This window comes from Oncorhynchus mykiss, chromosome 4 (assembly GCF_013265735.2).
Source record: "Oncorhynchus mykiss isolate Arlee chromosome 4, USDA_OmykA_1.1, whole genome shotgun sequence".
In the NCBI taxonomy this organism is placed as follows: domain Eukaryota; kingdom Metazoa; phylum Chordata; class Actinopteri; order Salmoniformes; family Salmonidae; genus Oncorhynchus; species Oncorhynchus mykiss.
In genome coordinates this window covers 17,126,034-17,150,981 of record NC_048568.1, presented here as the reverse complement: position 1 = coordinate 17,150,981, position 24,948 = coordinate 17,126,034, and the positions used below count along the sequence as shown (strand labels likewise).

General features: G+C 45.4%; 1 protein-coding gene across 5 annotated transcripts in view; it reads right to left on the bottom strand.

Annotated features, from left to right (window-relative positions):
• The window catches only part of LOC110522208 (protein FAM184A), a 163,519-nt gene that overhangs the window by 44,051 nt on the left and 94,520 nt on the right, over nucleotides 1-24,948 (bottom strand). For all 5 annotated transcript variants that reach the window (XM_021600410.2, XM_021600412.2, XM_021600411.2 and 2 more), the window contains 5 exons: nucleotides 13,835-13,957; nucleotides 13,252-13,413; nucleotides 12,421-12,542; nucleotides 8,822-8,972; nucleotides 1,745-1,957 (listed from right to left, as the gene is read on the bottom strand). In XM_021600410.2, coding sequence (XP_021456085.2) covers nucleotides 1,745-1,957; nucleotides 8,822-8,972; nucleotides 12,421-12,542; nucleotides 13,252-13,413; nucleotides 13,835-13,957 — 771 coding nt within the window. The remainder of the gene's footprint in view (nucleotides 1-1,744; nucleotides 1,958-8,821; nucleotides 8,973-12,420; nucleotides 12,543-13,251; nucleotides 13,414-13,834; nucleotides 13,958-24,948) is intronic.

The window sequence follows — 24,948 nt, the reverse complement described above, 5'->3', positions numbered from 1 at the left end:
AGTTTGTCAATCTTAACTCTGTTGCAGTCAGTCAATAATTATGAATTCGCTGTTAGAAACATGTGTAGCGGGAGAGAGCCTATTTCATTGTGTGCCTATTCATTCAGCTGATACTGTGTAAGCCTGGGCACGAATGAAAAATAAGATTGAATAGCTTGAAAGAACCTCGAGACACTGTATTTTACTGTATTTTACGAACTAGGTGATTTGTTTGAAATCGCGACACCGTGAAAAAGGAGCTCCTAGTTTGGATGTTAAAGTATGTGTGGAGAAGATTTGTAAGCATTTTAATTAGCCGTGTATAACAGTGCCTGTCATGTAAATAGATCATATCAGTGGATATTTGTTCCCACTGTAGGCAAGGTGAAACTGGATTTGTCCTCAATGCCTCAAGCAAGACAATTCAGTTTGCTTTGCTAACACTCTAAATGCCTTTGTCCTCATAAAATGTGTCTAGAACAAACTAAACCCTTAATACATTTACCCCTACATTTTAGAACAACTTTGAGTCAACCTAACCCCTATTGAAGAGCGAACAGCTATTGAGATAAATGTGTTCCTTAGGGTGTGGTATTTTTTTTTTATTAGCAGACATGAAAGACTTTTCGGCCCATTCAATCACCGATGACTCATGGGTCTTTTGCTTCTAATCCAATCTGTGGCTGGAGAGGTGAGACAGAACGTTTGGGGACATTGAGTCAGCTTTGCACAACGCCTGCATGAGCCCTTAACATAAACTCCATCCAAGGGTTTTTGAATGTCAAAAGAAGCCTCAGAGTAAGGTTGAATGTATTTCAAAATGTCCTTGACTGTATAACGGAATGTTAAGTGCAGAAAAACGCATTTCTTCCCTTTTCTTTGGAAGGAAAGGTTCAGTGTCAGGTGAAAAAGTCAATGTCGTAATATTTTTCAGAAGTCTATATTTTCATGTATTGGGCATGTCTGGATTGGTAAATGAGTTCTGATTCATGCCTTTCAATCATGAACCCAGGCAACTAAAAGTATGACCCGAGCTGATCGATACAGCTAACTCTCGCCTCACAACTCTCATGTCCGATGAAGAGCTTTAGGAGCAGAGAGGCTGATTTAAAAAGATCTGGATCTGAGCATGAAGCTAATGCTAACACTGGGACTCCTGGATGACTGGCTTATGGATCAGAGTTATTGCCCCCGGCTGTGCTGACAGCAAACTCATCACCATCTGAATTACTATTACACAGATGCCTCGCCAGATTCCTCAGACGTTCCCATACCATTACATTACTGCACTACATTACTCATAAGCTGCTGTAAAGATTCCCTGGAACGATATTAGCTGTGTTGCATCATAATTCCATCAAAGACTTTGCTGCTGCTGCTGCTCTGTAGCCTATTCGTTTTAAAGTGAAAGGAACTGAAAAGCAGTGTGTCCCAAACAGCAATAATTCAATCAGGGTCAGGTCCAAATCACTGATCCGCTCAGAAGTCAACCGCTCCACGTCTCTGGTAATGTTGATGGACTCACTGTTGCAAAAGTCCATCTAGCCACATCACCAGCTATTTCACCAGTATATCTCCACTGTCTCTCCTCATTCTCTGCACCCGACTGATATCCAGTCTTACTGACACATCAGAGTCTATACTGGCCCATCATGCCTCAAGTATCTAATCTAATGCTCTAACGTCACAATTGGGGATTTTTCAGACTGGCAGTGACTCTGGTGTTACAGAGTTCTGCCCTGAGCCGTGTTCTAAATGGTCACACCTTGAGGTCGTGCTGACGGGTCTCCTCCAGGTCCTGCATGGTGCAGCAGTGGGCCTCCTGCAGGCTGTGCTCCCTGCGCTGGTACTCCAGCTGCAGCTCTTGGAGCTGCTGGCCCAGGTGCTCCCGCTCCTGGCTGAACTGGGCCTGCAGCTGCTGCAGGGAGCTCTGCGACTGAGACAGCTGCATCTCCAGACTCTGCTTCAGCAACGAGATCTGACGAAAGGGAGGAGTAGAAAAGGAGAGAGAAAGGAAAAGGAGAGAGGGAGACGGTGTAGAGAGAAGAACAGCTTGGATCAGATTGCACATAGTGTCATTAGTTCCTATATTACAGCTTCGCGAAACTAACCTGGGCCTACTTCATTAGACAAAAACAGAAATCAATTTTTATCGCTAGCTAGTTATGACCTGAAGAAACACATTCATTTTTTTTGTTAGAGTGTGAATCAAAAAGTCATTTTGAAACCAATTATACCCTCATAATCCTTATTTCAATATGGTAGGTCTGCAGCTATTTTGGATGCTTTGCAATGGTAGAGTAAGTGTCGTACGTAAAAGTAAAGATAACTTAACAGAAAATGACTCAAGTAAAAGTGAAAGTCACCCAGTAAAATACTCCTTGAGTAGAAGTCTAAAAGTATTTGGTTTTAAATGTACTTAAGTATTAAAATGAAATGGAATTGCAAAAATATACTTAAACATCAAAAGTAAAAGTATGAATGATTTCAAATTCCTTATATTAAGCAAAACATTTTTTACATTTACGGATAGCCAAGGGCACAGTCCAACACTCCAACATTAATTTACAAATGAAGCATGTGTGTTTAGTGAGTCCGCCATATCAGAGGCAGTAGGGATGACCAGAGATGTTCTCTTGATAAGTGCGTGGATTGGACAATTTTCCTGTCAAAATGTAAGGAGTACTTTTGGATGGCAAGGAAAATGCATGGAGTAAAAAGTACATTATTTTTTTAGGAATGTAGTGAGGTAAAAGTTAAAGTTGTCAAAAATATAAATAGTAAAGTAAAGTACAGATACCCCCAAAAAACAACTTAAGCAGTACTTTAAAGTATTTTTACTTAGGTACAGTGGGGCAAAAAAGTATTTAGTCAGCCACCAATTGTGCAAGTTCTCCCACTTAAAAAGATGAGAGAGGCCTGTAATTTTCATCATAGGTACACTTCAACTATGACAGGAAAAATGAGAAAAAACAACCCAGAAAATCACATTGTAGGATTTTTAATGAATTTATTTACAAATTATGGTGGAAAATAAGTATTTGGTCAATAACAAAAAAGTTTATCTCAATACTTTGTTATATACCCTTTGCTGGCAATGACAGAGGTCAAACGTTTTCTGTAAGTCTTCACAAGGTTTTCACACACTGTTGCTGGTATTTTGGCCCATTCCTCCATGCAGATCTCCTCTAGAGCAGTGATGTTTTGGGGCTGTTGCTGGGCAACACGGACTTTCAACTCCCTCCAAAGATTTTCTATGGGGTTGAGATCTGGAGACTGGCTAGGCCACTCCAGGACCTTGAAATGCTTCTTATGAAGCCACTCCTTCGTTGCCCGGGCGGTGTGTTTGGGATCATTGTCATGCTGAAAGACCCAGCCACGTTTCATCTTCAATGCCCTTGCTGATGGAAGGTGGTTTTCACTCAAAATCTCACGATACATGGCCCCATTCATTATTTCCTTTACACTATTTCCATTTACATTATTTCCTTTACATCAGTTGTCCTGGTCCCTTTGCAGAAAAACAGCCCCAAAGTATGATGTTTCCACCCCTATGCTTCACAGTAGGTATGGTGTTCTTTGGATGCAACTCAGCATTCTTTGTCCTCCAAACACGACGAGTTGAGTTTTTACCAAAAAGTTCTATTTTGGTTTCATCTGACCATATGACATTCTCCCAATCTTCTTCTGGATCATCCAAATGCTCTCTAGCAAACTTCAGACGGGCCTGGACATGTACTGGCTTAAGCAGGGGGACACGTCTGGCACTGCAGGATTTGAGTCCCTGGCGGCGTAGTGTGTTACTGATGGTAGGCTTTGTTACTTTGGTCCCAGCTCTCTGCAGGTCATTCACTAGGTCCCCCCGTGTGGTTCTGGGATTTTTGCTCACCGTTCTTGTGATCATTTTGACCCCACGGGGTGAGATCTTGCGAGGAGCCCCAGATCGAGGGAGATTATCAGTGGTCTTGTATGTCTTCCATTTCCTAATAATTGCTCCCACAGTTGATTTCTTCAAACCAAGCTGCTTACCTATTGCAGATTCAGTCTTCCCAGCCTGGTGCAGGTCTACAATTTTGTTTCTGGTGTCCTTTGACAGCTCTTTGGTCTTGGCCATAGTGGAGTTTGGAGTGTGACTGTTTGAGGTTGTGGACAGGTGTCTTTTATACTGATAACTTCAAACAGGTGCCATTAATACAGGTAACAAGTGGAGGACAGAGGAGCCTCTTAAAGAAGAAGTTACAGGTCTGTGAGAGCCAGAAATCTTGCTTGTTTGTAGGTGATCAAATACTTATTTTCCACCATAATTTGCAAATAAATTCATAAAAAATCCTACAATGTGATTTTCTGGATTTTTTTTCTAATTTTGTCTGTCATAGTTGAAGTGTACCTATGATGAAAATTACAGGCCTCTCTCATCTTTTTAAGTGGGAGAACTTGCACAATTGGTGGCTGACTAAATACTTTTTTGCCCCACTGTACTTTACACCACTGCTGCTTTGCAACGTTTGGCGGCACCCTACACGTACTGGTGTGTACGTGTGATCAACAGCTCAGTGTGTCATCAACATGAGAACTCAGTCACTCCACATTAATCAGCCAGGCCTCATTAGGAGTTACAGCCTATTACTACAGAGTATTATTACTGTGAATAATGAGACCGACTGGGCCCTAAGCAGGACAGGTGGAACGTGTGAGAGGAAAAGATCCAGGGGTGGTGACACCTCCATAAGTCACCCTGACTCTGCTGCTAGCTGTACGGAAGCATCTGGAGCTACACCGTTAAGTAGGAGCTCAGAGTTAGAATGCCCTCCTTCCCCCCCATATGCATAGATTTTTCCAGCATCTGCGTAATAGAAAATGTGGACAACAAACAGTATGGAGTGCACAGTGCATTATCAATGTAATAATGCAGTGACGTGTATATGTTTGGCTCTGGGCGGAACATAACACAGTGATACTGTGGACTTGGCAAGACAGACTGCAGTGATCTAAGTGGAGTCAGTGGTTGTGTCTGTGGGTTCATGCCAGAGAGGGACTAGTGGGTTTTAGTGGTGCTGCTGACACTAAAGTGGGGCCATTGACAGAAGATATTCACACCTCCCTTAGAATCAATACCTTGGAGTGAACAAGAGGCGACACACAGGATCTGTATAGCTGTAATGCTCACTGTGTGCCAGACTTATTATCAGAGTCATCTGCTGCAGGGCAAAATGTGTGACTACTATCAAAATGGCACTACTCGTCATCCCTGATAGAATCACAACCACTTGTGTAGAGGGATAAGAGGCTGCTGAATGCCTTCCATTGGGACCTGAGCGCAAACAGCAACATTCCTAACTCAGAGGCGACTCAGATGTGGTTATTATGGCACAACAAAGAGAGCAGGAGGTAGAGTAAATCACACGCCACTCAGAGAGGCTGTAATTCTGTCTCATCAAAATAACAGAAATATACACCTTTCACAGTGTCAGGAAGAGGAAAACACTCCAGTGGGAAGTGCACCAAGAGTCAGTTACACAGCAGAAAGAGAATATACATTTTCAGAAGAAGGCAGATTTAGGTAATCAGTGTTTCATGCGTGTTGCCTGGGAACTGGGTGACGTTGGTTCACTGCAGTAGCAACCAGTCACAGTGGTTCTATAACAACCCTCTCAGTATAGAGACAAGAAGTGAAGAGAGAAACCACACACACACACACGTTGGCACATTCAACACTGCAAGTGTCCCCGACAAGAAGCACTCACCTGCGTACAGCACACTGTAACGAAAGGAAAATGGACGCTGTAAAACCAGCACCGTTAGTGCAAACCAGGCCAAGTCCACACCACGCCATCATGCTAGCCACGCACACCAGTTGAATATACTGGTATTTGTCTGTAAACACACTGTAGTGAGGGAGAAACAAAGAGCGCCAAGTGGAGCAGGTGTTTAAGTAGACTAAAAGCTCAGACACACCAGTAGGACTGTCCAAAGTTTGCCTTCCGACAGTACTTAGCACCTCTGAACAGAGTGTCGGCAGTCAATCTAATTTGTGTTCACACAGCAAAGACCTTGGAAGTAGTCAGCCACTCAGCCTAAAATACTACACACTCCAAACCAGAAGGTGGCAGTAGCATTGTTTGGCAATGCATATCTGTGCGCGTTGTGGTGGTATTGCTTATGGTCTAGATTCCAAGTTATCTACGCTAATGTTGCTATTTTGTAGAAAGACCATGTTGATACTAGCCAGATGGCCACTGCTTGATAACTACTTAGCTAGATGACGAAGAAACAATTTAATTCACTCTCCATAATCCCATACTGCAATTGCCAGCCGATAGCCAAATGTTTAGCTAGCTAGCTAACATTAGCATATTCGCTAAATAGGGCAACATAGCTAGCTAGCTAAGGACACTGCACTAACTCAGCAGCTAACACAGGCAGCTGTTTCATGGAAACTAGCTAATCCATTGTGATTTAATTCTAACGTCAATACTAGCTACAGTGGTTAGCTAGCTTGGAGGAAGTGCTTAGTTTTGTGTGCATTGCGTCTGTGCACTTAGCTAGTTACAATCCCATAGCCTACATTGCATATAAAGTGTGACTGGCTCATCCGTAGATGTATGGAGGAAATGCCCTCTTTTTCCCAAAACATTTTGTCTCCCCTCTTGGGGGTCGTGCTCTCTGATTGGCTCAAAGTCAAGTTGTAGACCACTGACAAGCATAGCGATTCTACAAGTTGAATCCGTAGGTTCGTCGCTACCGGATTGGCACGCAGCATCTATCGCTTTTGGTCTAAGGAAGGAAGAAGGAACAGCCTCCCACTGTGATAAGTACTTATCGGCAGTCTATCGGCAGTGAGATTTTCAGTGTGTTTCATGCTTACATGATTGACTTATGTTAAGCTTCACTGAGCTGAGTGGCGCTATGGTTGTGAACAAAATACACAGGAACACAGGGAAACATTCAGGAGTCAACAATGTCAAAATAAAGGCAAAAAATATATAAAAGGTGCAGAGGGGAGGGAGGCCAGGTTAGGGTAGCTCTTTGTCAGGGAATGGTTGGAGTATCATGAGGGATAGCCAAGTTGGTGAGGACAGAGGAGCCCTTTTTCTCCAGATGATTGAAAACAACAGGAAAAGATGAGCAGCGCTGCCTATTTCAATGTTTGAATGGATGACAAGACACTGTGAAATATGGTGATATCTCAGTTCAGTAAAAAAAAACATGAAATGACTTTCTACTGTCAAACCTAATTATTATCTGTGAAATGCCCTGAATGTTAATGCAATTAGCAAGTAGAAGTGCATTAAAAGTTTTCGTTTTTAATTCGATTTGATTGGGCCATTCAGTCCCCTTCACAGGGTTGCCAGTGCCATTTTGGGAAGACTTCAAATGTCATAATTTGAATAGATATCCAATAAATTCCCCATGTTTTATCTTCATACACTTTGTGTGAGTGACAGTGCTAGCTATAGCTGCGGTGGGAGTTACAGCTAAGTAACAGAACAGGCTTCTCAGCAGTCTTTCATTGTCATGGCTGGTATCTGCATGTGTACGGCGAGGCCCTGAGCACTCTCCTCTCACCTATTCATGGACATTTGGAAGTGGACAATTTAATATCGTATGACATACACTTCCAAAATGTTTCATTATATTTTGGGTTAAGTGGTGAGAATGTATAACCTATTCTCTTTACCTTACGGTATGTAAAGTAGTCACGGAATCCCTATATAAATCCCAGCTCAACAAAACTTTTGCATTGATGGGACTAGTGAACAGACAAATTACGTAGTTCTTTTACTCTCCATGTATCCTGGAGCCCAGTCATAATGTTGACATGGGGCAGAGTACGCTGTGTATATCACAATCAAGGTCTTCACAGGTCCAGCCGAAAACCCGTGACCCAACCGGGTCGGATCCGAAATTCTGTAGTTGACTCTCAGATCTAGGTCGGAGTGGATTTGATTGTCACGGGTCTCGGGTATGTGTAAATATAATTACAGAACTGAACGCGACTGCTGCAGTAGAGAGAGAGAATTGTATGCTGCTGCTCAGTCTTTTCACGAGAGTGGCGCATGTAGCCAATCACAAGTCATCAAAGGGGCACTAGCCTCTGGCTCTGTGTGTGCGGTGGCAAGCAAGTTAAGAGATCAATGGAAGATGAAACTAAAATTACGGAATTAAAAGTTAAATGTGTAGCCTCCCGGGTGGTGCAGTGGTCTAAGGCACTGCATAGCAGTGCTAGCTGTGCCACCAGAGATTCTAGGTTCGAAACGGCAGCGACCGGGAGGCCCATGGTGCGGCACACAAGTAGCCTCAATTAGCCAACCCAACTAGCTTAACTAGCTAGCTTCTCTTCATGGTTTGATGCAGTCAAAACAGGTGCTATGTAATCAGATTGGTTGATAAATAACCTAGCTTTGGCAGCTAAAAGTTAGTAACTAGCACGAGTTGGCTTGGTTGCTGCGGTCTCTCTCTCCCTCCTCTTCGTGCCATTCAGCCACATATAAACACACACACGACCTCTGCCCCGCTTGCTGCTCCTTCATTCCTCTCCCCCTCCCCCAGTGCCTGCATAAACAGCTTCAGTTAACGTAGTACATTTTTTTAATTATCTGCTGCTTCCCTCACTCGGACCGGATCAGACCGAGTCTGGACCCGAAAAGGCTCTATATGGGGCCAGGTCCGGTTGTCCTCTGGTCCATTTATTTTTGACATTTATTTATTCGGGTAGGATCTGGGGAGGAAAGCACCGGGTCCATTTCGTAATGGGTTCAACTTTTTGGACCCGAGAACACCTCTATATCACAGGGACCAGCTGTGGTGTGGTGCAGCAGGGTGAGGGTGGACTGTCTCTTACCTGCTCCAGTAGGTCCTCCACCTTCCTCTGCCAGCTCTCGCGGGCGCTGCCCAGCTCCTGCTCCTTGTTCTGGGCCAGCTGGGAGAGGGCTGCCCGCTTGTCATCCTCATGATCCTCCCTTAGCTCCTCACGTAGCTTCTTACACTCCTGCCTGTGGACACACACCAAATGCACACAATTACCATTAGATGAAGTATACAGAAGACACACAGGGGTCAGGGGATCAACATAATGCAACAAAGCAAACCATTTTGTAAATAATTCCATGTAGTAATATATAGTAGTAGCATTAATGTACTAGTAATATATTGTCATTCATTCCAAATCAGTAAAGCCGCTGCAAACCATATGCAGCAGAACCCTGTTTTAGCTAGGGTTAGGATTACGTTGACAAATAAGAATTATTATCATGCAAGTCATGCTTGCAAGAGCACATGCATGAAAAGACCATCTAGTAAATATGTTACACTGTATGTGGCTGTGATAAGACCCTTTTACCAACTCCACTTCTCATTAGGACGAACAACGCAACACAGACCAACATTAAACATTTGTTAGGAAAATCTGCCGCTGTGTGCATATTTCATAAACAGAATGCATCTGCACTTCGCTCCAGAGCAGACTGCGCAGACAGCCAATCATTAGAGAGAAGAGAGATTGGGGCTGACACTCCCATCCATCTGATACAGTATGTCGATGTCAATGCATGCGGCGGTCTGTACACAGCGCAGCCTGGGACGGAGGTTTTCTAAGAGGATAACAGTGTGTCCTGTAATTGCTGAACATTTCCAGCGAGCCGCTGTCTGTCGGAGCTCCGGGGGTGTTCAGAGTCCACATCCTTGGGAGCGGAGCAGAGTGTACGATTCCCTACGGCGCCATGCAAACGCCTCCCACCTCGCCGTGTCAGCGCTACTCAATGCCCACGCGTTTAGCGGCGCTACACAGACTGCATGTTAATCGTTATTTAGCAGAGAATGGCGTCGTTAAACGTGTGGCGCTGACAGTGTTTTCGCCGTTCCCTACAAGCAGATGAGCGTCAGGGTGAGTGCGTGCCACGGTTTAGCCCTGCGACACTGCTGTAAAAGGTGTTGAACCTCATCTCTTCAGAAAAACACAGACAGACACACAGCTCTCAGCATCTTCATATTGTAGAGAGCCTCATATTCATACTCTAGCCCCCCCCCCAATCTGGCTAACTACCTAGGAGGGCACTCAGCACCTGGTGAGTGGAGGAGATGGGAGGAAGGGGGTGAGTGTGTAGACTAGGTAGGCAGTATGGAGGACGGAGAATGAAGGACGGAGAAGAAGGGAGGAAGGATAATGAAGGAGGATGTAGCGAGAAGGAAGGAGGCATGTGTGTAAATCAGCCGGCCTCGTTAAGATCAAAGCTTTCAGTCAACATCAGACAGCAGCAGACAGGACAGGCAGACGGCCACAAATGGACGCCATCAGCTCGCTGTCTAAACAGCAACATGGTTTCTTTCCCCAACTTCTGGCGCACATCGACGCCAGGCATCTCTCACAAAGGCTTAGTTTGACTCTGAGGTAAATCTCTACTGAAGTTCATTATACCCGGTTCTGACATCACCGCATGGAAACACTCAGTAAAGGAGCCTCCTCTTATATTCTATCTGCCTGAAATAGTGGATCTTAGATGTCTATCTCTCTCAGCACAAGCCAAGCCAGCTCTGTTCAATTATTCTCGGTCCCCTTGTGTGTGCGCATTCTCCGTGTATGTGTGTTGGCTGTGCCGGTGTGCCAGATGACACACACGCATCTCTTGCGGTTGAGGCACTTGAAAGGCTGTCAAAGGCACTGCGGTGCAGTGTGGTGGTGCTGCCCAACTGGATTGTTCCGCTTGCAAATGCTGTTCGTGTTCAAGCCCACCATTACGTAAGGTAAACATTGCAGGAGGCTTTAATGTGGGTAGGGGCTCTGGTATCTCTGCATCTCCCTCCACATCACCAGTCTAGCTCCCTGTGAGGAGCAGGAGGAGAGATGTTTCTGACAGGCCGTCGCAGGAGATGAAAGAGAAGAGCCTCGAACAGAGGACGGTAAGAGGGAGACGTGAATATCTCTCCCTCTTCCTTTGCCTCTTTCTCTCTCTCTCTCTCTTCTTTCATCTCGCTCTCTCGCTCGCTTTCATTCTGAGTGGCCTGTTGGCTCGAGTTATACATGGTGATAAGAAGAAATGAGGGCAAGACCGCAGACAAACTCAATGAACTGGAGAGGTGAAGTTGAGTTGAATAACTGCAGACAGTAACAACAGAAAACAATAATACTATTCAGTGACAGTGGTGTGAAAGGACACAACAAGGTTCTGTGCAGAAACACAGAAGTACAATCAGAAACCCGGAGGTTGCTATTTGCATTATGCTTTACTAAAGAAGAAGGAGAAGCATACGCTTTTAAAATTACTACCTGACTTATTTAAAACACCAAAATGCTGTCAGAATTACAGAGCATGTCAAATTCACCAAACGCAGCGTATACATTCCAATTCATAGGGACAAAATGAAAAGGGGCTGAAGGGGAATGCAATTGTGAAAGATGAACATTGAGAGAGGAGGGTCAATTAAACGTAATTACGGTACAAGAGATGAAGAAAAGGACACTTTGAGCCAACGCTGGTCTGGATGGTGTTATTGTAGAACTCCATGTGTAGCAGAGCCTTCCTGGTAATCAGGAATCCCTAATACTGTATTAAGACATTAATTGACCCCAGCAAGGGAGACAGACACTAATTGGACTCTGTCTGATGAGCTGGGATGATCATCCTCCTCCTCCCCAGTCTCAAATCTCTGAGCTGCAGGTCTGTTCACACCCTGATTCACATGTCCCTGCTGTAAAGGCATTGAGATTCAAATGTGACAACAAAACCCTTTTCCACTTGAAATTCATAGGCAGTGGCTTGTCAGGGCCTCCTTGTTAATCGGGCTCAAATCCATATCTCATATGAACCTCATTACCATCCTGTCTTCCTCCTTTGAGCCAGAACAGGCAGCAGCAGCGTCGGCGGCAGTGAGATGCTCGGTCTGCTCGCTTGGTGAACACCCGCCATTGCTTCAGCGGAGTAGCCCATTTTGAGATAAGCGAGGGCATTGGCTGAACAAATGTTGTGGGAAATGAACTCTTTAAAAGAAAAGAGAGATAGAAATATTTGGGGGCAGTCTGATTTCTCACGGGACCTATCCTCCTACTCCTCTTTCATGTGCACACAATGTGGGACCAAGCTAGCTACAGTATTACAGTACAGTGTTCACTTATGACTCTTTTGAAATGTGTGGATTTGAGCCCTCTGAAGATAATTCCAATGGTCACCGTCCATTCCAGTGATAATCTGTGGTGCAGCGCTGGCTCTTTCTAAATGAAGCCATCCGTTCATAATCCTCAGAGCCAGGGAGAGGAGGACCTCTTTCTGGGCTGGGATCAGGGACCGGGCCTGGACTAGTTTCATTACCATGGTGTATCATGGTGGCACTCGCCTCAATGTGACTTTCAATTACTCCAAGCCAAACTCTTTCACTCACCCTGTCCATCGCCATCCCTGGCACATCTCATCAAATCCACCCCGGGGCTAAGGACACACACATACACACCTTAACGTCTCGGTCCACTTGAGCTCCAGTTCCAGCGCCATCTTGTCCATCTTGAGTTTCTCGTCCTCTTTAGTGGTAATGACTTTAGCCTCGTGCTGCTTCTTCTGGGCCTCCATCTCTCCCTGAAAGAGAGAGAGAGGGGGGGGAAGAAAGAAAGGGTTTGTGATATTAGCCTTCGTGATAAACAAGACAACTGAGCATGGGATCTAAACCTCTATGGACAGGACTCAACAAAAGAGGAACTCGGCTCCACAGCCATCAATTCTCATTGCTCCACACTTCCCCTGACATCCAGACTAGAGTCTGCTTCATTATGCAGGCCCAGAGAGATGAGAGAGAGGGGGGAAAGAGGGAGAGAGGGAACGGAGAGAGTAGAGAGGGAGAGAGGGAGAGGAGCCACAGAAGGTCAAAGGCATGGGAGAGCCAGTCTGAAGAGCAGCCTTCTAATGAACTGCCAATGCCATACGGGCTCCTTAAAGATGAGAACATAATTCAGAGTCGGAGTCTGATTAGGTATGCCAATCCAAAGCTGCTGGATAGTCTGCTTGGCATATCAAGAATTGGAATCTGGGACAAAGCAGGTGGATGTGATGGATTTAGTCTGGGAACAGACTCAAGGCTAGGAGATCAATTCAGTACAGATCAAGTTTATTACCCCCCCCGTAAATAAACATGATATACAATGAATAAATCCTCAGTCAGAAGAGTGAATGGGGAAGGGAATTCATTAGGGTTTGCTGATGGATTCTCCAATGCCTCCCTGATGAGGAGAACCACACAGGGCCCAGGGGAGAATGTGTGTGTGTGTGTATGCATTGTTGGTGCTCTCACCTGCAGGGCAGTCAGCAGGTTGCTGGTCTCTCTCAGTCTGGCCCTAGTAGCGTCCAGCTCCTCCGCTAGTTTGTCCTGGGCCTCCTTCAGGTTGGTGATGTGTCCCTCTGCTGTACCCATACCCTGCTCACCCTCCTTCACCAGCTCCTGCAGGCGCAACACCTGCACACAGAACGGACAGATCTATCATACATCTCAGACAGGCTTTAAAAACAGCTGTAAAAGGGAAAGCATAATTGTCACCAGCCATGTCATCATGATGATATCTTGATAATTTGACTGCTGACATGCAAAACATTTTGGGACTGTATTAACAGTGGACTAATGAAAACAAATACCAAAATATAGTTTTTGAGTGAAATCTCCCTTTCTAATGACCTGGTAGTAAAATACATTCCCTTTTGTAATAGATATGAGTGTGGAATCTGCACCTCAAACGAGCCGAGACATTTTTTATCACCTGCTGTTGACAGCAGCAAACTTGAATCTATTCCGGTTTGTCCGGACGACCACAATAAATGGCCATGACAAAATGAGAGGAGCAAGAGGAGAGATCTGATTGGTTGGGTGGCTCCTGACTGACCTCCTGATTGGCTTGTTCAAGTTTGGTGGCGAGCTCCTCCTTCAGGCTGTCCAGTTGCTGTCTGAGATGGTTCTCCTGCTCCTCCAATGAGAGCCTCTCCCTCTCAAACTGCTGCTCCATTTCCTGTAGACAAACCCCAAAGACTCTGTTATAATAATACCAGCACAATAACCATTACAGGGCTAATCAGAGTATTTTTATGAATTTAAATACTTAGTAAATATGGCTGCAATAACTGTGCTTTTAGAGGAAAATCAAAGCCAAGGTAAAAGGATTCACTAGTACATGAAAGGATAATGGTTGGTATTATTCACATTTACACACTACTAAGAGTTTTGTCAGCATCCGTGTAAAACAATCTTGTGTAATATGGACTCAGAAGGGCTTGGGAGCTGTGTGTGTCTGTGTGTCTGTGTGTGTGTATGCTCCAATCCCAAGTGACACATTCATGTTGTACCCCTGGGTAGGTGGCTAACCTTTTACTGCAGTGGGCTAAATCAGGGTCACACAGAGTGTTTCTTGGTAGTCTTAAACATATCTACCTTGAAACAAAAGTATACACCTCACACACATGGTTATGGGCTTAACAAAATAATACTTTTGGAGTTTGCATCCCAATATCACACTTTATATACATCACAGAAGACTGAAATATAACAAAACCGTTTGACATAGAAACACCACATTTTCAATATATATTTTTTTAATGATCTTAATAATAAATATTAATAACATTCCACCCATGAGTCACCCATTGACTGTCACCCATGAGTCACCCATTGACTGTCACCCATGAGTCACCCATCGACTGTCACCCATGAGTCACCCATTGACTGTCACCCATGAGTCACCCATTGACTGTCACCCATGAGTCACCCATCGACTGTCACCCATGAGTCACCCATTGACTGTCACCCATGAGTCACCCATTGACTGTCACCCATGAGTCACCCATTGACTGTCACCCATGAGTCACCCATTGACTGTCACCCATGAGTCACCCATCGACTGTCACCCATGAGTCACCCATTGACTGTCACCCATGAGTCACCCATTGACTGTCACCCACGAGTCACCCATTGACTGTCACCCATGAGTCACCCATTGACTGCAGGAAAGGGCTACTATCCTGCTGGGAAAAGGGATGACGTGAGTTCATTATACACCGTACCAGTCCAAAGTTTGGACACACCTACTCATTCAACGTTTTTTCTTTAAAAAAATTTAAAAATCTATATTGTTGAAAAGTAGTGAAGACATCAAAACTATGAAATAACACATTTAGTAACCCCAAAAAAGTGTTTAACAAATCAAAATCAATTTTATATTTAGGAATCTACAAAGTAGCCACCCTTTGCCTTGATGACAGCGTTGCACACTCTTGGCAAAGTGTGTCCAAACTTTTGACTGGTGCTGTACGCAACATCAGGCACCCAGAACAAGGATGTCTGTAAATCAAATCAATTATGCAGAGTTTCACTGATAAGGGCAATGTCACATTCTGGAACTCAATTTTCCGGGGGTAGAAAAGATTTCTCGCTGTGACGGTGAGATATCACGGAGTAAATGCGGCCTTCAGACATTCCTGATACGGGTTAGATGTCTAGTCTACCATTTCACTCCCATTGCAGGATATTCGTGTCAGTGGATGACACCCCAGTGACAGTATGATAAGTAGACATCACCATAGGAAGACAAGCCTCTGGAGATGGAAGAAGTGCGCAGTGGTATTTCTTTTTCACCAGGCATGGAAATGTAATTACTGCACCAGACGACGATTCGCTTCTGAAATTCTCAACAGCTCTGCATCTGTTAATGTCAGCGCTGAACATTCGACTGTGGACATCATTGAAAACACTTCATATAAGCCTACATCATTTACAAAGCAGAATACTTGATCACTTTCATGCTTACATTACTGGTATAGAACTCCGAAAAGACGCCTTGAAGCTAAATCAATGACTGCCAAATAAATAGGAAATGCATTGAGCCGACTAGTGACTCAGACTACTGTGTGAACCTTGTCCGCTCCAATATTAACTTCCTCTGATACAGATGGTGATTGATAATACATGATCCTTTGCCTCAGTATCTTCTCTTAAGGAGGCAATCCGCGGTTGAAACAATCACAAAGCACCCTCCCCGCCACTGTTTCTGTAAGAATCTGAGGGATGGGGCTGAAGAAATGTAACCACTCTCAAATTCATAGAGCTATGGATGCATGGACTGACTACCCATGATATCAAAATGATAGTTTAACCATGGTTTGAGGCCATACCGAGTTTGTTTACCTTTACCTTGTTGCTTATATTTTGGGTTCTGATGGGGTGTGACAGTTGAACTAAGCTCCGGAGGCATTGATACGTTATATTCTTCCAGAATGAATGGGTACATATGATTCATTTACAAGTCCCTTTAATGCTTTCCCATGACCAAAAACTGGGAAGAATACATATCACACAGAATATGAAATAGACAAGATACTTTAAAGTGCGATCTCAAAAGGCAGTATCTATCTGCATGAGCAGCAGACTTGTCAGCATGGTGCACTAAGTAGAGCTAACTGAATAATGTATAGTTCCACCTTATTCAGAGAGAACTGCTCTGCACACTTTATGTACAGTATGTGTGGTTGAAGAGTATATGATTTAGAGCTCTCATCTTCCAGAGCACACTCATATGCAAATAGGAGCTTATCTATTTTGCATGATACCATCCCTCCAAAACAAGAGTCAAGACATTAGGCCGTTAATCTCATTAGCGTCTTCCCCTATTTTTTTCAATGTGTCAATGGTAGTGTGTGTGTGTGTGTGTGTGTGTGTGTGTGTGTGTGTGTCGGCTTTGAAGCAAAGTCACTGAGTTCACCTTGCGCACAGTTCTTGAATAGTGCATACTCTTTAAAACGGCTAAAAGTTTGTGCCACACTAAGTCTACGCTGTCAGCTGCCCATGGTAGTTTGACTAGTCACTAGTTCTACCTCAGTGTCAACAGTAAAGGTCCTTCCCACACCTTGGCGATGCCAGCCAAGGAGGTGACTCATGACCACGTCTTGGGACAGAAGGATGACAAATTGTCTTTCCTTCCTCCTCCTCTTGCTGTGCTGTGCGTAGAGGGAAGAAGAGGAAGAGCCTCAGGGAGTCCGCCCAAAATAGGATGTCAGCCGACGCGTCGACTCGTCAAACTGCTATTTGTGACTCTGACTCACCGGTGCACAAACATAAGCCCTCTCCTACATGATCTATCTGCTCGCTCTCACCCTGTCCTGCATCTCTGTTGGGGAGCGTGAGGAGAGGAGAGGATATGATAAGCAGCAGTGCAGGTGATAGTTGCCGAGGCATCGCTCTCTTTCTTTTTCTCTCTGGGCGCTAGTCTAATCAATGACAATAAAGCATTTCTCCGTTCTGTCTCGGAGACCTCCACCTTCGTCCTGACAAAGGAGAGCGACTGACATTTGTCTCCCTGAGATACGGTTCCTGGAAGCAGCCGAAGCACCCGGTGAGGTGTCTATCTTCCTCTACTATGGGCTTATGCAAATTAGACTCCAGGAACTCAAATACTATCCTGGTGAAGGAACAAAAGGGGTTGCTACCTCCATTTCCTCCTATTTAAAACAATAAGGCTAAACAGGGAGATGTGAGCTGCCACTGGTAAATCTATTGACAATGTAGAATGACCAGGCTGATTTGTGTGCCCGAAACACACACACACACACACACACACACACACACACACACACACACAAACACTACCATTGACACTCAGTGGGAAAAAAATATCTTCCCTCCCTTCAAGCAGCCATCATGGGCCAGTACAGACAGTCTTGTTTTTCTGAGCTGAAAAGGCTTTAACTCCAAACAATGGTGTTAGGTTGGCCAGCCCTGATATAAACAAGCCTAATTACAGCGGCTCAACCCGATATCTGTTATGCGGACGTTTTTTAAATGACGAAAACACTAAATAATACAACCATGTTGGAGGGGGATGAGTTGACTGAAGCCTTTGGCAGCCTCGGAGCCGAGAAGCAAAAAGATGACAGATTGCATTTTGGCTGAGTCAATCGTGCATGTCTTCTGAGTCATTTAATTTCATATGTTATCAAAACAGACAGTTTAGTCATGTCAGTGTGGCAGATGTTTTCAAGTAGATAGAAACGCTTCTCAGTGTTCCATGGAGTCAGAGCGGGGTTTTCTGTAGTGAGGTGCAGAATGGATGTGTGAGGGTGCATGTCAGCCGTCTCCAACACCTCGGCGCAGGCTGATGTCGGTTCTGGTGCTGTGTGTGTCTGAGTGGTCGAGCAGAGCAAAGCGGGGGCGGGGTGGGGAGATGAGTTCTCATTGTAGTGGTAAATGAGGCGTGGGTGCTAGGCCAGATACAAAGCCACTACCTGCTCTGCCGCCTCCCTGTCCTCCTGCAGGACTGGAACGGAGGCAGCAGAGCTCTGGACCCTGACACACACAGAGAATAGTCTGGACTGAGACACAGACACAGCCTAAGATATATACAGTTGAAGTCAGAAGTTTACATACACTAAGGTTGGAGTCATTAAAACTTGTTTTTCAACCTCTCCACAAATTTCTGGTTAATAAACTATAGTTTTGGCAAGTCAGCAAGTCAAATCCCAGAACAACAGCAAAGGACCTTGTGAAGATGCTGGATGAAACAGGTACAAAAGTATCTATATCCACAGTAAAACGAGTCCTATATCGACATAACCTGAAAGGCGGCGCAGCAAGGAAGAAGCCCCTGCTTCAAAACCGCCATAAAAAAATCCAGACTGGTTTGCAACTGCACATGGGGACAAATATCATACTTTTTGGAGAAATGTCCTCTGGTCTGATGAAACAAAAATAGAACTGTTGGCCATAATGACCATCGTTATGTTTGCAAGCTGAAGAACACCATCCCACCCGTGAAGCATGGGGGTGGCAGCATCATGTTGTGGGGTGCTTTGCTGCAGGAGGGACTGGTGCACTTCACAAAATAGATGGCATCATGAGGTAGGGAAATTATGTGGATATATTGAAGCAACATCTCAAGACATCAGTCAGCAAGTTAAAGATTGGTAACAAATGGGTCTTCCAAATGGACAATGACCCCAAGCATACTTGCAAAGTTGTGGCAAAATGGCATAAGGACAACAAAGTCAAGGTATTGGAGAGGCCATCACAAAGCCCTGACTTCAATCCAATAGAAAATGTGTGGGCAAAACTGACAAAGTTTGTGCGAGCAAGGAGGCCTACAAACAAACCTGACGCAATTACACCAGCTCTGTCAGGAGGAATGGGCCAAAATTCCCCCAACTTATTGTTGGAAGCTTGTGGAAGGCTACCCGAAACGTTTGGCCCAAGTTAAACAATTTATAGGCAATGCTACCAAATACTAATTGAGTGTATGTCAACTTCTGACCCACTGGGAATGTGATGAAAGAGCTGAAAATGAAATAAATAATTCTCCTTACTATTATTCTGACATTTCACATTCTTAAAATAAAGGGGTGATCCTAACTGACCTAAGACTAGAGGTCGACCGATTTATCGGAATGGCCGATTAATTAGGGCCGAATTCAAGTTTTCATACCAATTGGAAATAGGTATTTTTGGGCGCCGATTTTCCGATTTTTAAATATTATTTATATTTATTTATTTTAATTTAATTTAACCTTTATTTAACTAGGCAAGTCAGTTAAGAACACATTCTTAGTTTCAATGACAGCCTAGGAACGGTGGGTTAACTGCCTCGTTCAGGGGCAGAACAGAACGACAAATTTTCACCTTGTCAGCTCGGGGGTTCCAATCTTGCAACCTCTTGACCTGCCTCTCTCTCGTTGCACTCCACAAGGAGACTGCCTGTTATGCGAATGCAGTAAGCCAAGGTAAGTTGCTAGCTAGCATTAAACGTATCTTATAAAAAACAATCAATCATAATCACTAGTTAACTACACATGGTTGATGATATTACTAGATATTATCTAGCGTGTCCTGCGTTGCATATAATCTGACTGAGCATACAAGCATACAAGTATCTAAGTATCTGACTGAGCGGTGGTAGGCAGAAGCAGGCGCGTAAACATTCATTCAAACAGCACTTTTGTGTGTTTTGCCATCAGCTCTTCGTTGTGCGTCAAGCATTGCTGTCACGGTCGTCCTCCTCTTCATCTGAAGAGGAGAGGCAAGATGGATCGGAGGACCAAAATGCGGCGTGGTATGTGCTCATCATGAATTTTAATAAAGAAAACACTGAACACTGAAAAACTATACAAAACAATAAACGAAATAACAACCGTGAAGCTAATGCGAACTGTGCTGAAAAAAGCAATCAACATAGACAATCACGCACAAACAAACAGTGCAACCCAGGCTACCTAAGTATGATTCTCAATCAGAGACAACTAATGACACCTGCCTCTGATTGAGAACCATACTAGGCCGAAACATAGAAATCCCCAAATCATAGAAAATCAAACATAGACTGCCCACCCAACTCACGCCCTGACCATACTAAATAAATACAAAACAAAGGAAATAAAGGTCGGAATGTGACAGTACCCCCCCCCCCCAAAGGTGCGGACTCCGGCCGCAAAACCTTAACCTGGGTGGGCGTCTGTCCGCGGTGGCGGCTCTGGCACGGGACGCGGACCCCACTTCACCATTGTCTTAGTCCGCCTCATTGTCCGCCTCCGTGGCTTCCTAACCATGGCACCCCTTCTCAATGGACAGTGGGGCAGCTCGGGACAGAGGGGCAGCTCGGGACAGAGGGGCGGCAGCTCGGGACAGAGGGGCGGCAGCTCGGGACAGAGGGGCGGAAGCTCGGGACAGAGGGGCGGAAGCTCGGGACAGAGGGGCGGAACATCTGGCGCCTCTGGGCTGAGGGGCTCTGGCGCCTCTGGGCTGAGGGGCTCTGGCGCCTCTGGGCTGAGGGGCTCTGGCGCCTCAGACTCCGGCAGCAGCGCCGGACAGGCGGGAGACTCCGGCAGCAGCGCCGGACAGACAGGACCACCTGCAGGGAGGAGACAGAGAGCCAGCCTGGTGCGTGGGGCTGCCACAGGAACCTTCAGGAGACCTTCAGGAGGCTTGGTGTTAGGAGGAGGCACCTGAAGGACCGGGCTGTGGGGGAGCACTGGAGCTCTGGTGCGCATCCTTGGCACCACTTCCCCAGGCTGGACAACTACTCTAGCCCGGACCCTCCAGAGTGCAGGCACAGGTTGAACCGGGCTGTGGGTAAGCACGGGAGATCTAGTGCTTACTACGCGCACCTCTCCCTTAGGCTCCACTCCCACATTTGCCCGGCACGAGCGGAGCGCAGGCAGAGGACGCACTGCACCCTCAATCAGAGGCAGGTGTCATTAGTTGTCTCTGATTGAGAATCATACTTAGGTAGGATACCCTGGGCCAAAACTGAGTACCGGCGACCAGACCCGCTGAGCAGGCACCATACGCCCTGGCTCGATGCCCGCACTCGCATGACACTCTCGGGGGGCTGTCCTATAGCGCACCGGGCTATGGACACGTACTGGCGACACCGTGCGCTTAACCGCATAACACGGTGCCTGAGCAGTAACGCGCTGCTTATAATAAGCACGAGGAGTGAGCTCAGGTCTGCTACCTGGCTTAGCTCCACACCTCGTGTGCCCCCTCCAAAAATGTTTTGGGGGCTGCCTCTCGTACCTGTCGCACTGCCGTGCTGCCTCTTCATATCGCCGCCGCTCAGCTTTCGCTGCCTCCAGCTCTGCTTTGGGGCGGCGATATTCCCCAGCCTGTGCCCAGGGTCCCTCTCCGTTCAGTATCTCCTCCCATGTCCAGGAGTCCTGTGATGATGGCCGCTGTTGTCTTTTACCACGCCGCTTGGTCCTTGGTTGGTGGGTGATTCTGTCTCTGTGTTTGCACCAGATAGGGCTGTTTTGGTTTTTTCACATTTCTTGTTTTGTTAGTTTATTCATGTATAGTGTCTATATTAAAGAACCATGAATAACCACCATGCTGCGTTTTGGTCCGCCTCTCTTTCACCTCAAGAAAACCGTTACAATTGCACTGTTATGACTTCAAGCCTATCAACTCCCGAGATGAGGCTGGTGTAACTGAAGTGAAATGGCTAGCTAGTTAGTGCGCGCTAATAGCGTTTCAAACGTCACTCGCTCTGAGCCTTCTAGTAGTTGTTCCCCTTGCTCTGCATGGGTAACTCTGGTTCGAGGGTGGCTGTTGTCGATGTGTTGCTGGTTCGAGCCCAGGGAGGAGTGAGGAGAGGGACGGAAGCTATAACTGTTACACTGGCAATACTAAAGTGCCTATAAGAACATCCAACAGTCAAAGTCATATGATTGAGTGTAGTCTGGCCCAGGAGTGTGAAGGTGAACGGAAAGGCTCTGGAGCAACGAACCGCCCTTGCTGTCTCTGCCTGGACGGTTCCCCTCTCTCTACTGGGAATCTCTACCCTATTACAGGGGCTGAGTCACTGGCTTACTGGTGCTCTTTCATGCCGTCCCTAGGAGGGGTGCGTCCCTTGAGTGGGTTGAGTCACTGACGTGATCTTCCTGTCTGGGTTGGGCCGTGGGCCGTGGGTTGTGCCGTGGCGGAGATCTTTGTGGGCTATACTCGGACTTGTCTCAGGATGGTAAGTTGGTGGTTGAAGATATCCCTCTAGTGGTGTGGGGGCTGTGCTTTGGCAAAGTGGGTGGGGTTATATCCTTCCTGTTTCGCCCTGTCCGGGGCTATCATCGGATGGGGCCACAGTGTCTCCTGACCCCTCCTGTCTCAGCCTCCAGTATTTATGCTGCAGTAGTTTGTGTCGGGGGGCTAGGGTCAATTTGTTATATCTGGAGTACTTCTCCTGTCTTATCCGGTGTCCTGTGTGAATTTAAGTATGTTCTCTCTAATTCTCTCTTTCTTTCTCTCTCTCGGAGAACCTGAGCCCTAGGACCATGCCTCAGGACTATCTGGCATAATGACTGTCCCCAGTCCACCTGGCCGTGCTGCTGCTCCAGTTTCAACTGTTCTGCCTGTGATTATTATAATTTGACCATGCTGGTCATTTATGAACATTTGAACATCTTGGCCATGTTCTGTTATAATCTCCACCCGGCACAGCCAGAAGAGGACTGGCCACGCCTCATAGCCTGGTTCCTCTCTAGGTTCCTTCCTAGGTTTTGGTCTTTCTAGGGAGTTTTTCCTAGCCACCGTGATTCTACACCTGCATTGCTTGCTGTTTGGGGTTTTAGGCTGGGTTTCTGTACAGCACTTTGAGATACCGGTGATGTACGAAGGGCTATACAAATAAATTTGATTTTATTTGAAATACAAATGGTATAGAGGGAAATAGTCCTATAATAACTACAACCTAAAACTTACCTGGGAATATTGAAGACTCATGTTAAAAGGAACCACCAGCTTTCATATGTTCTCATGTTCTGAGCAAGGAACTGAAACGTTAGCTTTCTTACATAGCACATATTGCACTTTTACTTTCTTCTCCAACACTTTGCTTTTGCATTATTTAAACCAAATTGAACATGTTTCATTATTTACTTGAGGCTAAATTGATTTTATTGATGTATTATATTAAGTTAAAATAAGTGTTCATTCAGTATTGTTGTAATTGTCATTATTACAAATAAATAAATACATAAAATCGGCCGATTAATCGGTCCTCCAATAATCGGTATCGGTATCTGCGTTGAAAAATCATAATTGGTCGACCTCTACCTAAAACAGGACATTTTTACTAGGATTAAAATGTCAGGAATTGTGAAAAACTGAGTTTAAATGTATTTGGCTAAGGTGTATGTAAACTTCCGCCTTCAAATGTATATATAGAGAGAGAGTGATATAGAGACACCTCCTGGGATACAGAGACGAGCCTGAGATAGAGACACAGCTAGGCTTGGGTGATATACTGTTTATACAGTACACAGGGGTAGTCAAAATGTGTTCAATAAGGTAAGATGCATGCTACACCACTGTTTTATAAACATAAGTTAAGTATAACTATAAGAAATGTAAGATGTGTCAAATGAATTATTTCCAGCTCAGGGATCAGGGCAGTTATGCATCTGGTTTGCTAACTTGCTAGCTTAGTGGCTAGATGTTAATGCCAAGATTCTTGCCTTACAGCAGAGACATTCAAGATCCCTGTTGCCTACTAAAAACTACAACAACAAAAATGTTATAGCGCCCATTGTGCGCACTTCCGGTAATACAGTATACCTCAGTATGGTACAGAAACAGTATGACGGCATGGCTACCACCCAACGCTAGACACAGCCTGGGATACAGAGACCCGGCCTGGGATAGAGACCCGACCTGGGATACAGAGACCCGGCCTGGGATACAGAGACACGGCCTGGGATACTGAGACCCAGTGGAGGTACTGAGACAGATAGCACTGGGCTCTCATATAGAGATGGAATGGAAAGGGAGGAAGACCTAGATCTGAGCAAAACCTAAAAGCTGAGGGAGACTGGTGACAATCACACATTACTGCTGTCAGACAGCAAGGAAATAGGAAATGTTTTTGATGGGGCTGTTGTCAACCATTATAACCAATCTGTTTCCATGTGATTTCAAACCACTAGCCATCCATAATAACAGTCTGTGTGTATGGCAGGCAGCACTTGAGGATACTCAAAGGTACACCAGCACAGAGCTGTTTTCAACACTCGTGGGATTGCCTTGACAAGTGGCAGCCAAGCTGCAGAACCAAATCAGAGAAGCGAAGCCTGGAATTCGTGCATGCAAATGACATGGAGGGGCTTGAAGGGAAGCGAGGCTGTTCTGCCCATTGTAATGACTCTCTCTCCCCCACTCTTTCTCTTTCTCTCCATTGGTTCCAGCAGCAATTTGTGTCTGTGTGATTGATTAACACCTACTTGAAACCAGAGGTGGGACCAAGTCAGCATTATTACAGTCACAAGCAACTCTGAAGTCACAAGGTCCGAGGTTCAAGTCGAGTCTCGAGTAGAACGGGTCAAGGCTCGAGTCAAGTCCAAGTCGTGCCTACTAAGAGCGAGTCAAGTCGTGTCGCACGTTTTCAAGTCATGTCTCGCGCAACGATTTGTTCGACTACAACTCTTTGTCTATTTATTGAGGCTACCAGACAGCCCTTTTCAATATTTTGTCTACAAT